Here is a 13,080-nt window from a genome sequence, read left to right on the forward strand (position 1 = left end):
CCGGTGTGCATGAAATCTAACCAATGTAAGCTTGTACACTGTACAAACTGGAAATCGAATCGACTCTAGCCAACAGAGCCTAGAAAAAAAGCTGTTTCAGACACACGAGTTAAAGAGCGAGTCTGTTGACTTAACTCCGCCCATCCATCTGGCTCCTCCACCACTGCTGGGTGATGGAAAGCGGTCGATTACTGTGCTCCGCTTGTAATTTTTCCAGGGAATGTCGCCACAGAGATTGGCTCAATGCCCATTGTGTTACCTCATTTAGCGATAGATAGTGACTTAACAGACATTTATTTAAATGAAAATCTACGAGATTATTACTTTAACTGACTAATCATTTACTCTGTAAAATGTCATTTTCCTAAGTTCAAGGTGACATCTTCAGATATCTTGTTTTGTTTTGACCGACATTCCAAAACCCAAATATATCTAAAATTTACTATCAAATTAGAGAAAGAAGAAAGAGTAAATCCCCATATTAAAGAAGTTAGAACAATAGAATCTTCGGTTATTTTGCTTGAAGAATTACTAAAATGATGACCTGATTATAAAAAATAGTTGTTGATTGATGTTAAGTGTCCATCAAAGTATTTTATTTTATATTTTATATAACAAAAATAGCTTATTTTATGTGTTATTGTAAAAAAAAAAAAAAAAAAAAAACAGTAACAGCTGATTCCTTCAAGGTATCGGTATTGAAATTCAGTCACATTCCATTGAGGTAAACTGGGACCTCACTTTTATGTTACATATCAGCATTTGGTGTGAAATTCACTTTGTATTTGGGTGGAAAACATCCATTGGGACTTTTTAACCACATTAAGTGGCTCATTGTCTAGTGTCTAGTTTAACATCCTCACCTCCATCAGCTTCTTGAACTCTGCAAATAATCCACCTATTGATCCTCGATTCCTAACCTGACAAATTAACAAAATCAAGGGAGCAGGCTAACTGCATCCATGCTAGCTAGCAGACCTCACCCATTCAGTCCGACACACACACACACACACAAACCACACACACACAAACCACACACACACAGGAGTAATCTCTCACAAATCAAGGACATCGATCACATTGCAAAGCACATCTGTCTGCATCCCCCTTCTCAGTGCCGACCCAGATTGATTACTCTGACAGGCTTAGGGCGGAGACAAAGACTGTGGGGGGGAGAAAAGAGATGGACCAAATAGGGAAAACAAAAGAAAATGTGGTAATGAAAACAGAAAACCAACCAACATAAGGGCACAGTCACAAAAGAGACAGATCCAGCATGTATGCAATCTGTTTTTTGTAGTTGCACATATGTGACCTGTGTTGGATAGCCACCTACTTACAATGCACCCAAAAGCACTATGATGAAGTGAAGTGCTGTTTATGTAACTTGTGCTTCTAAATTCATGTACACTGACCCGCATAAAGAGACCGTAGAAGACACTGTGATGCGTTCGCTGCTTTGAGAGGTGAGCAGTGTTCAAACCCTGGATTCAGGATGGACTGAGATTGAAAGCTGTGCACTTTAAAAGCATGAGGTATGAATGCAAATAACTACTTATGACAGGGCCAAAGCCTGAATGTTAAAAAAAAAAAAAGGTTATATATTTTTTTCACTCCAGGTAATAATAAAAAAGAAAAAAAAGATCACTTGAACCGAGGAAATAATGTGGTTCAAAAGCCGATGTTTTTTAAATCCACTGCGCTGAGTGCATGAAACAGGCATTACTCTCCGTGCTCCACTTTCATCCACGGTATATTCCTGAAGACTGAATCAATTTAACCTCAGGAGTAGAACCCTCACAGGCATCATCAGAAAAACTGGGTTGTGCAACAACGCAGTAACATCTTTATCCATAACAAAGGACCCAGCGAGCGTCTCACACATCTGTAGTATAACTGAATGCATTCAACACACAGGGACAGATATCCGTTTAAACCAGAGCAGCATGTAGACCCGTACATATGAAGATCCGTAACACACCATAATTGCATTACATTAAACAACAACTCAACAGAATGTGCAGAAAGCGTTGCCGTTCATGCAGTAAACGTGACACTGAGGAAAAGCCCCGGCACGTCAAATGCTGATTGATATGGATTTTGTAATGGTGACTGATAAAGGCAACAATGCTTAGTTGGGATAAGGAAAGACAAATCTATTGCTACAACAGAGAGCAATTTCTTTACACAGGCTTTCCACCCTTTGCTGAGACGGAAAACCAAGAGGTTTCATAACCAAGGGCGGCTGATAAAACCTCTGAGGCTCAAGTGCAATCAAATACTGCACAAAGCTCTCAGGCAATGCACTAAAAAACTAAAATCTGCATCTGATCTACATTAAAATACATAAAAATAATCATAGGATACAGTACTTGTGCATGCTTTTTCTTATTCAAGTAAGTCCAGTAGGATTACCTTGAGGCTATAGCAGAATATGTTCAATCTAGTGTATCTTGCAATGTTAAGAGATCCTTGAACAACACCTTAGATATGCAGCTGGATTGCACAAAAGATGTATCACTTTTTATTGTTATCCGTTACGCTGTGAAGATGGCCTGATAACACAATAACCTCCATGACAAAGGTAACACTTCATTCTCTCATAATAGCCTTTTATGTGATTAATCTGTATATGACTGAAAAATGTAAGTTGTTTTCTACTGAAGCTGTAGTTGAGGTAAAAGTCGGGAATTGCTGTTTTGACATATTGATGACCGGATTAAGTCCAAAATGGACATTATTTTATCAAAATTTGAATTTTCTGATACATTTCAGAAGATAGAACCAAACGTCCCTGTGAACCAACACAAAGAAGGGTGTTATGGGTAACTGCAGGTCACAAAGGCTCACAGGGAAGCCAATGTGCACGCCTCCAAAATCTCAACAACGTCTTTTTGTCAAGCAAGCTGATCGTACGTACAAGTGTAAAAGAAAAAGACAAAGAAAACCGCTCCAAACACCCCTTGTGCACATTCTCCTACATGCAGCCACGAGAAGCATGTTTCAACCTGTCTGCATACACGGATCTGCTCACACATTATTATGCGTACAGTCCACAAAGTCATACATTTCGGGGGTACGCAGGCAGATGATGAAATGTACGCAGCCGTGGGGATGCAGAATGCATAATTTGGGCTCTATAAAAGTACAGCGGTCAAAAATAGGTAACAGCGCGTCCTTTCTGTTATGAAAAAAATACCATTTTCATAACAATAGGGCAAAATACTCTATTGGTTACAGACTAATTTAGTTTCCAGTGAATGCAATTCAGCATGCAGGAGTGTTGTCAGTGAATCTGTAAGGACAAGCACATCTAGTATGGCTAAGTTTATTGCTCGGGGCTCCCTCTTGCTCCCGTGCCTCTGTGCTCCTCTCTCCTCTCTCTTCTCCTCTCCCCATTAACCGGCTGACAGATCAGTAATAAACACAGCCTGTCACCTTCAAGGCCTGCCTCTCATTTACTAGAGAACACATGAAACCCTGCTCTCTTGTACCCTCTCTATCTATCTCTCTCTCTCTCTCTTTCTCCCTCTCTCTTCCCCTTCATCCGCTGAGCTCATTGGAGCTGAAACCTGATTTTTGGCCCCGGCCGCCTCCGAGGCATAAAATTCTCCTCTGCACCCAGATAGTCCTGGGAAAAAAAAAAAGGCATGAATATTAAATGGCAAATCCATGAATAAATAATCAAAAAAAAAAAAAAAAAAAAAAAAAAAGGACTTCCGTCGCTCTAACCTCTTTCTGTCTCCCAGCAGTGGATGACAGAGGAAGAGTGCAGGGGAGAAATAGAGGGGACCAAAAAAAAAAAAAAAAATGAAAAGAAAATCATGACCACCTCAGGAGAGAAGGTGGACGTTTGTTAGGTAATTGGCTCTCTCTATTTGCAATCCCATGGTGCTGCAATTTCACACATAAAAACAAAGAGGTAATCACAAGGTAACAGTGCAGCCGATGGTTAGTGGAGCAAAAATCAAATGCAATATTCTCACTATGAATATATTGTGTTATTTCCATATGTGGTGCAACCTGAGGGATAGAAGCCAATCATATTGCAACAGCTCTATAATGTATGAGTTCAAGATGCAAATGATATTGGAAAGAGAGCTGGTAAATGCAACGTGTGCAGGGGATATGATGTTGAATGCATAACGAACAAATAAAGAGAATCATTTATATGTGATGTATACTCACTAGTCCCTTGGCAAGTCACTCTTACACAGGAACAAGTAAATATAGATTGTATAGCTTCGAGCTATTCCCATAAGGGTGTTTAATATGTATTGTACTGGATTTCAGTGGCCTATATTTTTTTAACAGAGCACATGGAGACAAATCATGAGACTTCATGCTGTAGCTATTAATGTTGCTGCTGTATTTACATGTGTTTGTGTGGGTTTAAGCTACATACATGTTCTGTAAACTACTGCCCCATTGTCATCCATTAATCATTAGCGTGATGAGATAAATTAATTGAAAAAATGGAATTTTACTGCATTAGAGCTCTAGAATAGTATTTAAAAAGGTACAACCTTTAGTTTCTAACACATCAGACCCTTTTTTATACTGGTTATGGCAGCCATTTTTTAACTGCCACTCTATAAGGTCTTTTCCATTGTTACTGGTTGAGTGATTCCCACATTCCAAGTCCAAATTGTCTTCGCATGCACAAGGGAAATGAAGTGTGCATGTGATTTAATGTAATTCTATGTAAATTATCTGTCTCCCTGCTTGATGTTGACTCTCAGAGCTACATTAAGTCACTGCTTATGCAAACCCAACATTTCCTACTGATGCTGCTTCACATTAAAAGCATTCAACTGGTGAAAGAATTGGATGGCTTTTATTGTGACGCTGTTACAGTAAACGGAATGTAGGTGGAATCCATCTGTATTTGTGTGGAAATCACATCATGGTTGCTTGTGGCATCATGAAAAAATTGCCTATTATTGACTGAATTACTTATAAAAACAGCATTTTGTAATAGTTTGTTTGGCTGAATTGTAATCAGATACACAGATGCATCTTGGATATTGTATTTCTGACGAAGCAGCTGCTCAAAAAGTGATCGCTGCACTCGCTGTTACCACCAGTAACCAAAGGCATCACCAAATCAACCAGGACTGAAGTCTTAAGTATAATTCATTTAAGGCCATTAATGGCCATCCAGGACGGTGAGAACATTTCACGTACACAATCATGTAACGATGATAAACACTGACCAGATTGCAAACTTACTGAGCTCACAAGACATGAGCAGTTATGGCTTTATTTTGTTGTGGCTTTCTTCCAGAGATAACGTAGAAGAGAAGAGAAATTAACAATGTCCTCGAGTTTGACGGTGGTAAATTGGAGCACTTGGTTTATAATTACGCAGCCCATTGTTTTCTCTGAGCGCTACAAAATACTACTAACAGCGTGTACATTTAAGCAATTTGTTTTTGTCGGTGACAGCAACATCCAACTGGCAAAACACCTTCATTTGGCGAACCTCTTTATAGTTATTTTTTTAATGATAATTGATTTAAATAATAATCCAACCCAAAATTAGACAGAGTTGGCTGTTGAGGCTGTCCATCTGTAAAAAGTAAGGGAATTTTTTCCATTTTGAATGGTATCTAATACTATCCAACACATCTAGAGTACATATTTATTTCCATGCTCAACAACTACACACGGCATTACATTTTACAATAATGTAAAACTGGAAGAGCCAAACTGTTGGAGAATTACCAATGATTATATACTTTGCAAAAACCTGGTTAAGCGTGGGAAAATTCCAAAAAACGTTCTCTATTGATAACTGTTTTTATGGCAGTTCAAACAAAGCTGAATTCTGCTGCACATGAGAATAGATATTCTTAACAAGTGGAAGAAAATGATGTTGGCGCCCTGGGCGTAAGACTTAGTCGACCTTGAGGTCCTTTGAAATGACTCTGGTCTCCAGTGATTCTGAGATTATCCATATGTCAATGACTTGAGCTAGTAGAGATAAAAAGACCTCATCATGACCTGAAGTCGGGGCGGAATTTCTCATCTTAGTAATTATACCCATGACTTCCTTTCCCCGTAGTTAGATCAAACCTCAGCAAAAAAAAAAAAAAAAAAAAAGAGCTCTTTTGTATCTGCTGGAGAGCCATCAGAGTGACTAATCTTTATAGAAAAAGATAAGCCAGTACTCACTCACAAAGCACTCACTGAATTCATATGTAATATCTCAAGAGTTATACGTTCTGCACCGGGCTGAGTGAAGAGCATTGAATGACCTTTTCTGTTTTAAAAGCTAGTAAAGGACATTCTGTTTTGTTTCTATAATGGATGAATCTTTATAGAACAAATGCACACTACACGGCAGAATTTGTTCTAATCGTGATAACATTTTCAGCCGTATCTACTAGAACTACTTTGAAGCCTGCTGATATATCCCAAGATGGAACAAAAGGCATCGGATGCCTTGAGCTTATCAACCGCATTGTGAATACTTGAACTGTTGCTCTTCTTTGACTAATTCAGTGCTGTAGTCAGTTGAATATGGGAGTGCTTGTACAAGAGATTTGCACGTTTTTTCCTTCTATTCTTTCTGGTTGAGCACTCTTTAAACAAGGCTTAAAGCCATTTGATTCACTCATGGAACATTACTCTGGGTATCCACCCTTCATGCTTGGAAGCAATAGGATTTTAATTCTTCCGAGGCATCATAAGAGGAAGGTCAAACATAATTCTCAGGTTACCTAATGCTTTGTGCTGCAGAACAGCAAAGACAGCAGCTTCAGGCTGGTTCAGCAGTGAACAGTCGGCCAATTTAAGTCGAGATGGACGGTGATTAAAAGTTCTACAGATGCTTGGCGGGATTGAAAGTTAAGCTGAGGGGATGGAACATAAATGGCTTATGTAGGAAACTCCCTTCCTCACCAAAGGAGCTGCCGTTACACATTGAATTGATTACAATATAGTCTGAGCTCACATATCTGCCAGACTACTGGATCTTGTTCACATCCTAGTCATTAAAATCCAACGTGTTTGGTGGCTAATTGTGATGCCTCCTACTGGTTTGAGGTTTATTACGAGGCCAAGAGATTTGACTCATGAATCCCTGCATGCTACAAGGTAATGAATTGCCCACTGTAACCATGGCAAACTATTTTCGGTTGAGAATCAGTTATGGCCTGAAGTGGGTAATTATATTTTATATCATTTAATGTGATTGTATCTTTAGGATCAGCTGAAAAGGTCCAGTCATTTTGGCCATTTTAATAGAAAAGTAAAACTATTCATTGGGAAAAAGAAAAAAAAAAAATGCTATTTTTGGGGGAGAGCAAGTTTGGTTTGGCATTTTGAATTAGAGCTAACGGACACTAAATGGAGAGATATGTTTTAGTGGTATATGATTTAAGTTTCAGTTTTACCATTTGGCTGTGTACACATCATACTGGAGGATGTCAGGCTATTAAACACATATGGAAAGCGAGGGCTGGCTATAAGGAGGAGAAAAAGGAAATGTGGATTCATGTCAGAGAGCCAAATAGCTTTCAACACATCCAGACTGACCTTCAGCTCACACAGAAGCGTGCACACACACACACACACACACACACACATCGATACAAATGTTCACAGGATGGGACCATAAACCATAATGCACATCCCTCATTACAGGGAGTGAGCCTTGGCCGCATGCCATTTTAAATGTCACAGACTCCTCCACAGGGTAATAACTGATCAACCTGCATCGAGCAAAGCCTAACATATTATCTACAGAGCCAACTGTAAAGCTGTCTGGAGGAAGAGGCAGCATCACTTTATTTGATAATTGCCAAACGCTTCCAATAATGTTTATCCATATGTGGGTGTTCCAGCTTCTATGCTGTAATATGCAATATTACTACACTGCCAGGAAAGCAAAGCGTCTGCTGGAACTGCCGACCCTACAAGAAACAAAACAAGCTAGACTGCAGCATCATGCAGCTCTCAGCTCATTTGTTTGGCTCGCCAGTCAGACAAATCAAAACAATTCAAATTCATATCACAAAAGAAAACGCAAGCAGCTGCACATTATCAAGCACAATGTGCGGAAAAGCCAAAGTAAAAAAAAGTGAAGAGAAAAAAACTAACTTTAGCAAACCACTTAGACCCTAAAGAAATGTTCATCATTGATGGCAAACAGATTAATGATGAATGTAATTTAAGTAATGCTGACTTCAACGGATGGGGATTATAGCAGTTATGTTCAAGCATTTCACCTGTGTGTATATCTTAAATTGACCCAGGGAAGAGTAGCTGTTTCCAAGGTAACAGCTAATGGAGATGCAAATAAATAAATAAATAAATAAAGCCAGGACTAAAATTCCCGCTCTCATTTGACAACATGATATTTTGTAATGCCAAGGCTCGTTAGTTCGTCACCAGCTAATATTTATCAAGGCTCCCACTTTTCCACAACATGACTGCAGAATTTGCTTAATGAAAGAATCAATCTCTGCAGCCACACAATGCAATTTCTACGCATGTTTTTTACCCTATCTACAAAATGAATGTTTAACACGCTAATGAAAAAAAACAACGACAATTGTGCATGTTACGTAATAAAGCCCAGAGTCTGCTGAGAGGAATGGAACTGCAGCCCTTTTTCTCGCTCATTCTGATGAGGCATGAGATGGCCGGCAATGCCAGCGACAAGAGGATCTTGTCCATGTAAGCTGCTGGGGGAGCAAAAAATACTTGTGCTAAGCCCCCCAGAGTAAGATGAGCGGCAATGCCTTGACCCGTGAGATGCTGCGGGAATTGAGGTGGAAGAGCCGGGGCGAGAGAGCAAGAGAGTGAGATAGTGAAAAGCTCGCTGGTGACAGCAGAATGAGACTGGTTGAGACAGGCTGGCCTGTGTAGGTCCAGTGGGTCAGGATAACCGATCCAGATACAAGGCTAATGTGAGCAGCGGGGAGCGTGTTGTGATCTATGTATACTACGTGACGAGAATGTATGCACAACTGCACACATGGACAGAATGAAGACAGGTGGTATGGAGGGTATGGCGGGTATTCTAAATAGCCTACTTCATTAATACATTTGATGCATAATTCATTTTCAATTTTGCACATTTGTGATATTCTGATTTATTTGATGGGACCCCATTACCAAAAGCATTTGACAGGTTCTTGAATAACATGTTGTCCTACACCCAATGTGGTATGTAGAGAACGATCAGCTGGTGTCAGTGTTCATTTTCGAGGGTAAATCAATGATCTTTATTGTGAATTTCTTACTCTGTGTAAGAATTGTGGGTTGTTAATGTCCGGATATTAACTGTTAGTTTAGCTAAATTAAGAACAGCAGTCAGACGGCTGCTGTACTAAACAGTTGTGTGATAGTGTTGGTGTATGTTTGTCTGAGAATAAGTATTTCAAATGCAATATGTAAGAGCCACAGCTGGAATAAAGCTGGAAGACTGTATTGTACCATTACACCTCTTAGCAGGTTATGACATGAAAAATGCCACTGGTTCAGAATAAAAGGTAACCTCTTTAAAAGATACTGCTAGTATGATGTCTCTGTGGATGATAGAAATGCAAGGTCATCAAAACAAACCCACACAGAAAAGGCTTACCTAAGTGTTTCTCTTTTTTTCTGACACAGCATTTAATCTTTTTTTTTTCTTTTTTTAAGAAAACAAAGCCGCAAAGCTCAATATTTGTCCCTTAAGTGAGAATATGAGTTATCACAACTGAACTGGAAAAAGAACCAGGCTGCAGTTACTGTGTACAATGAATTATAAAGACTATTAATGGTTACAAATTGCAAAGGGCAAGTTCAACAAATGATATCTATTTCACCACCGACAGAAAAAGTAAGATGCTGATTCATAAAACCACAAGCTACTGTAGGTCTAAATAATGTAAGTCCAGATTTTCCCTACAGCGATATGTGCCTACAACAGCAAACCTGCCCGGAACAATGTGTCAGCATGTTTCACCAGGCTCAGCCTTTTATTCAAGACCATGTTATACACAGTTAGAATAAAAGGTATAAACAATTCAAGACAGAGAGGATGACTATAACAGCATCATCTTCTGAAACCTTCTATATCAGTGAAACTAAAACATATTTCTCAAGACCTGCTAAAATCTAATACAACAAGCATTTCATTTCATTTTTTTTTTCAATTGTCAGGTCAGGGCTAAACCTCTAAACCCTATTTAAATGCTCATAATATTTACAAAAATGGAGACACGGTCATCAAATCCGTGTTAGTAAGACACAGCTCCTGCTACATTTTACCTTAAGCCTCTCACAAAAGGTAAAAGCCTTCTCTATCAATCTGTAAAGATCTGAAAGAGGCACAGCTGCATAAACAATCCTCTCAAGTCTTTAGAGGGGTTTTTGAAATATTAACAAAAGAGCTTGCAGGTACATCATTTTGCAGCAGCAGCTATGGCAGCGGAGGGAAAATGTGTTTGAGTCCTATTATAAATCACACAATACAGCAACGGCATCGCACATCCAGGCCTGGCTTGTCCCCCAGGCAACCTGACAGCAGAATCCCGTCTCCACAGATGGCTCTCAGAGAGGATCCGTACATGCGTGTGTGGGAGAACGATTTGTGTGTTTTTAATTTTTTCGTTTTATTAATGAACATGTAGCAATCAGAGCCTGTGCATGGCATTATCATTCTGTTGCAGGTCGGTTTATGCACGCGTGTGTGCATACTAATGCAGAGGAGGAAGCTGATAAAAAAAAAAAAAAAAAAGTATAATAATATTTTTTTTTAAAAATAGGCCAATTTCATCCACTCCACTTCCCATTACATGAAAGATGTAGGACTTACAGATCTTGTGCTTCCCTTTCATTGGGAATTTCACCAGCATCTCCTGGGGGTTGGTGCAGATGAAGACAAACGGGGAAGCAGACTCCTCACAGGTATCAGGGAACTGCAGTGGGGGGGAGAAAGGAAAGGAAATAACAGTTTAACATCATCTCACACAGAACTACTATGGCCAGATTGTGCACAGAATATTGTAAACCTCTCGACGCCCGCTATCACGACTATGAATCATTCAGCGAGCGGCCGTTTATGCACCTGCACATCAAGCGAAATGTCCTCCATGCACGCCTGATGTAATACCATGTGCCCTGACAGCAACTGATGGTTATGAGTCTCTCTGGGTTTTTTTGTTTTTTTTTCTGCACCGTAATTGCACAACTAATGATGCAGTTGCTAATGAGAGCAGTTACACCACTTGCGAGCAGCGAAAGACGAGACAAAATTTATTACAACCAGCACCAAAATCCAAGAATACTTAATTTTTCAGATGAGGAAATACACGCTTTCACACAGAAAAGACCATAGGTACAATATTCATGTGTTCGTCTCGCAATTACACATAGAATTGTTAACTCAGACATGTCATCATTTATTAAAAAGCACACTTCTATATCTGAAGAATCCCATTTGAACATACCCATGACATATTTATGCGTACCATGTGACACGCCGTACCTCAGCCCTATGACGGAGAGGATGTTTTACAGCACATAATTGACAGCAGCATACCTCTCCCTCTCTCTCTCTCCCCTGTGTTATTGATTGGTCTCTCAGGTGAGAGTATGGAATTGACTGACACAGTGACAAAGGAGTCATCTTTCCCATCACTGGCGGCCAACAGGCTCTCAGCTCATCCAATTTCCTCCGGCGCTATCAGATAGTGCCCTTGATTGCATCTAGCCGGCCAGGAAGCGGGCTCTTTTCATGACAGCATGCTTTTTTTCCTCTTCGGTCTCTTATTCACACTCTCTCTATTTCCCCTCAAAGGAGCAGTGAAGGTTGTGACAAATTTGGGGGCTTTTAAGGGAAATCAACAAAGTCTGCAACCCATCTGTATGCCCGCTGACAAACTGGGGAGAGATGTTTATTTCACATTGCAGTCCATGTCGACTTGAGTGCAATGCACCGGTGAGTGATAAAATATGTAAACACTCAGAGTTGTTAGACATTGATGGGGACCTTAAAAGAGCCCCTCGATTCCTCCTTCCAAACAACACAGTGATTCCAATTAAATTACGTCTCCCAGTCAAGTATGCAGTCTACGAGATGGAAAATTCCCCTGACAGCCCGAAGCTATGTGTGAATTAATAAACGGGGTTAAAACCAGACGAAGGTCGGGATTCCAGGAATGTGGTGTCATGGGATAACGCTGGCAATGTTATATATTTTTCTTATTGTCATCAAATCCTACAAAAAGGTTTAAAAGGTGCATTTGGAGTTATGTTGTAAACAATCAAAGTTTCTGTTTACGTTCAGCGATAAACCATTGTGTGAAGGGCAAAACCATTGGCAGGAATGTGCAATGCATCCATCACATTCTTATTAAAACATAGTAAAATCTTTGTTGGAGCCATTTATGAAAAGGTATTTTTCAATTTTTTCACTCTTTTATAACATTTTGTACTTTAACATATTTGTGTTTTGAACTGTTGGATCGAATCAAGAATTTCTAAGACATGACTTTTAAACTTGTGGCTTTGTTTACTAATCTCTCAGTGGCAATTTTTCAATTGTTAGATTAATCCATCCATCCATCCATCAACCGTTGTTAAGGGTCAATCCCAGCTGTCAATGGGCGATACACCCTGGACAGGTCGCCAGCCTATCACAGGGCATTGTTAGATTAATAATTAATGAAAACAATTATCAGTTGCAAACCTATATAGGTTTTTTTTTGCAACATGGAACTCAACTGTTCCCAAAAACAACACATAAATGAGGCCACACACCGTTGCACTGGATGACATATTATTTCATAGTGATGAGTAATGTAGTTTATTTTGAGTCATTCTAGAAACCGTTCTGAATCTGGTGCCACAAATATTCAGTGGTGCAGCAAAAGTCTATTCATTTGCATCTCAAAATACTACCCAGGAAATACACTATTTACCAAAGCCTGAAACCTGGTTAGTTAATAATACTGTGCAATATAATAGTTCTTCTGTCTGTATATATATTATTTTAGTTATTGTGTTTTTTTTTTGTTTGTTTTTTTTACTTATTTAATGTTCTTAACTGTTTTTACTGCTTATTTGCTTATTTATAATACT

The 13,080-nt window shown here is 39.3% G+C and overlaps 1 protein-coding gene across 1 annotated transcript in view; it reads right to left on the bottom strand.

Annotated features, from left to right (window-relative positions):
- trip4 (thyroid hormone receptor interactor 4) overlaps window positions 1–13,080 on the bottom strand; it is a 77,476-nt gene that overhangs the window by 34,474 nt on the left and 29,922 nt on the right. The window contains exon 12 of the mRNA XM_054614752.1: window positions 10,814–10,916. Within this exon, the coding sequence (XP_054470727.1) occupies window positions 10,814–10,916 (103 nt within the window). The remainder of the gene's footprint in view (window positions 1–10,813; window positions 10,917–13,080) is intronic.

The sequence above is a fragment of the Anoplopoma fimbria genome, chromosome 2, assembly GCF_027596085.1.
Source record: "Anoplopoma fimbria isolate UVic2021 breed Golden Eagle Sablefish chromosome 2, Afim_UVic_2022, whole genome shotgun sequence".
Lineage (NCBI taxonomy): Eukaryota > Metazoa > Chordata > Actinopteri > Perciformes > Anoplopomatidae > Anoplopoma > Anoplopoma fimbria.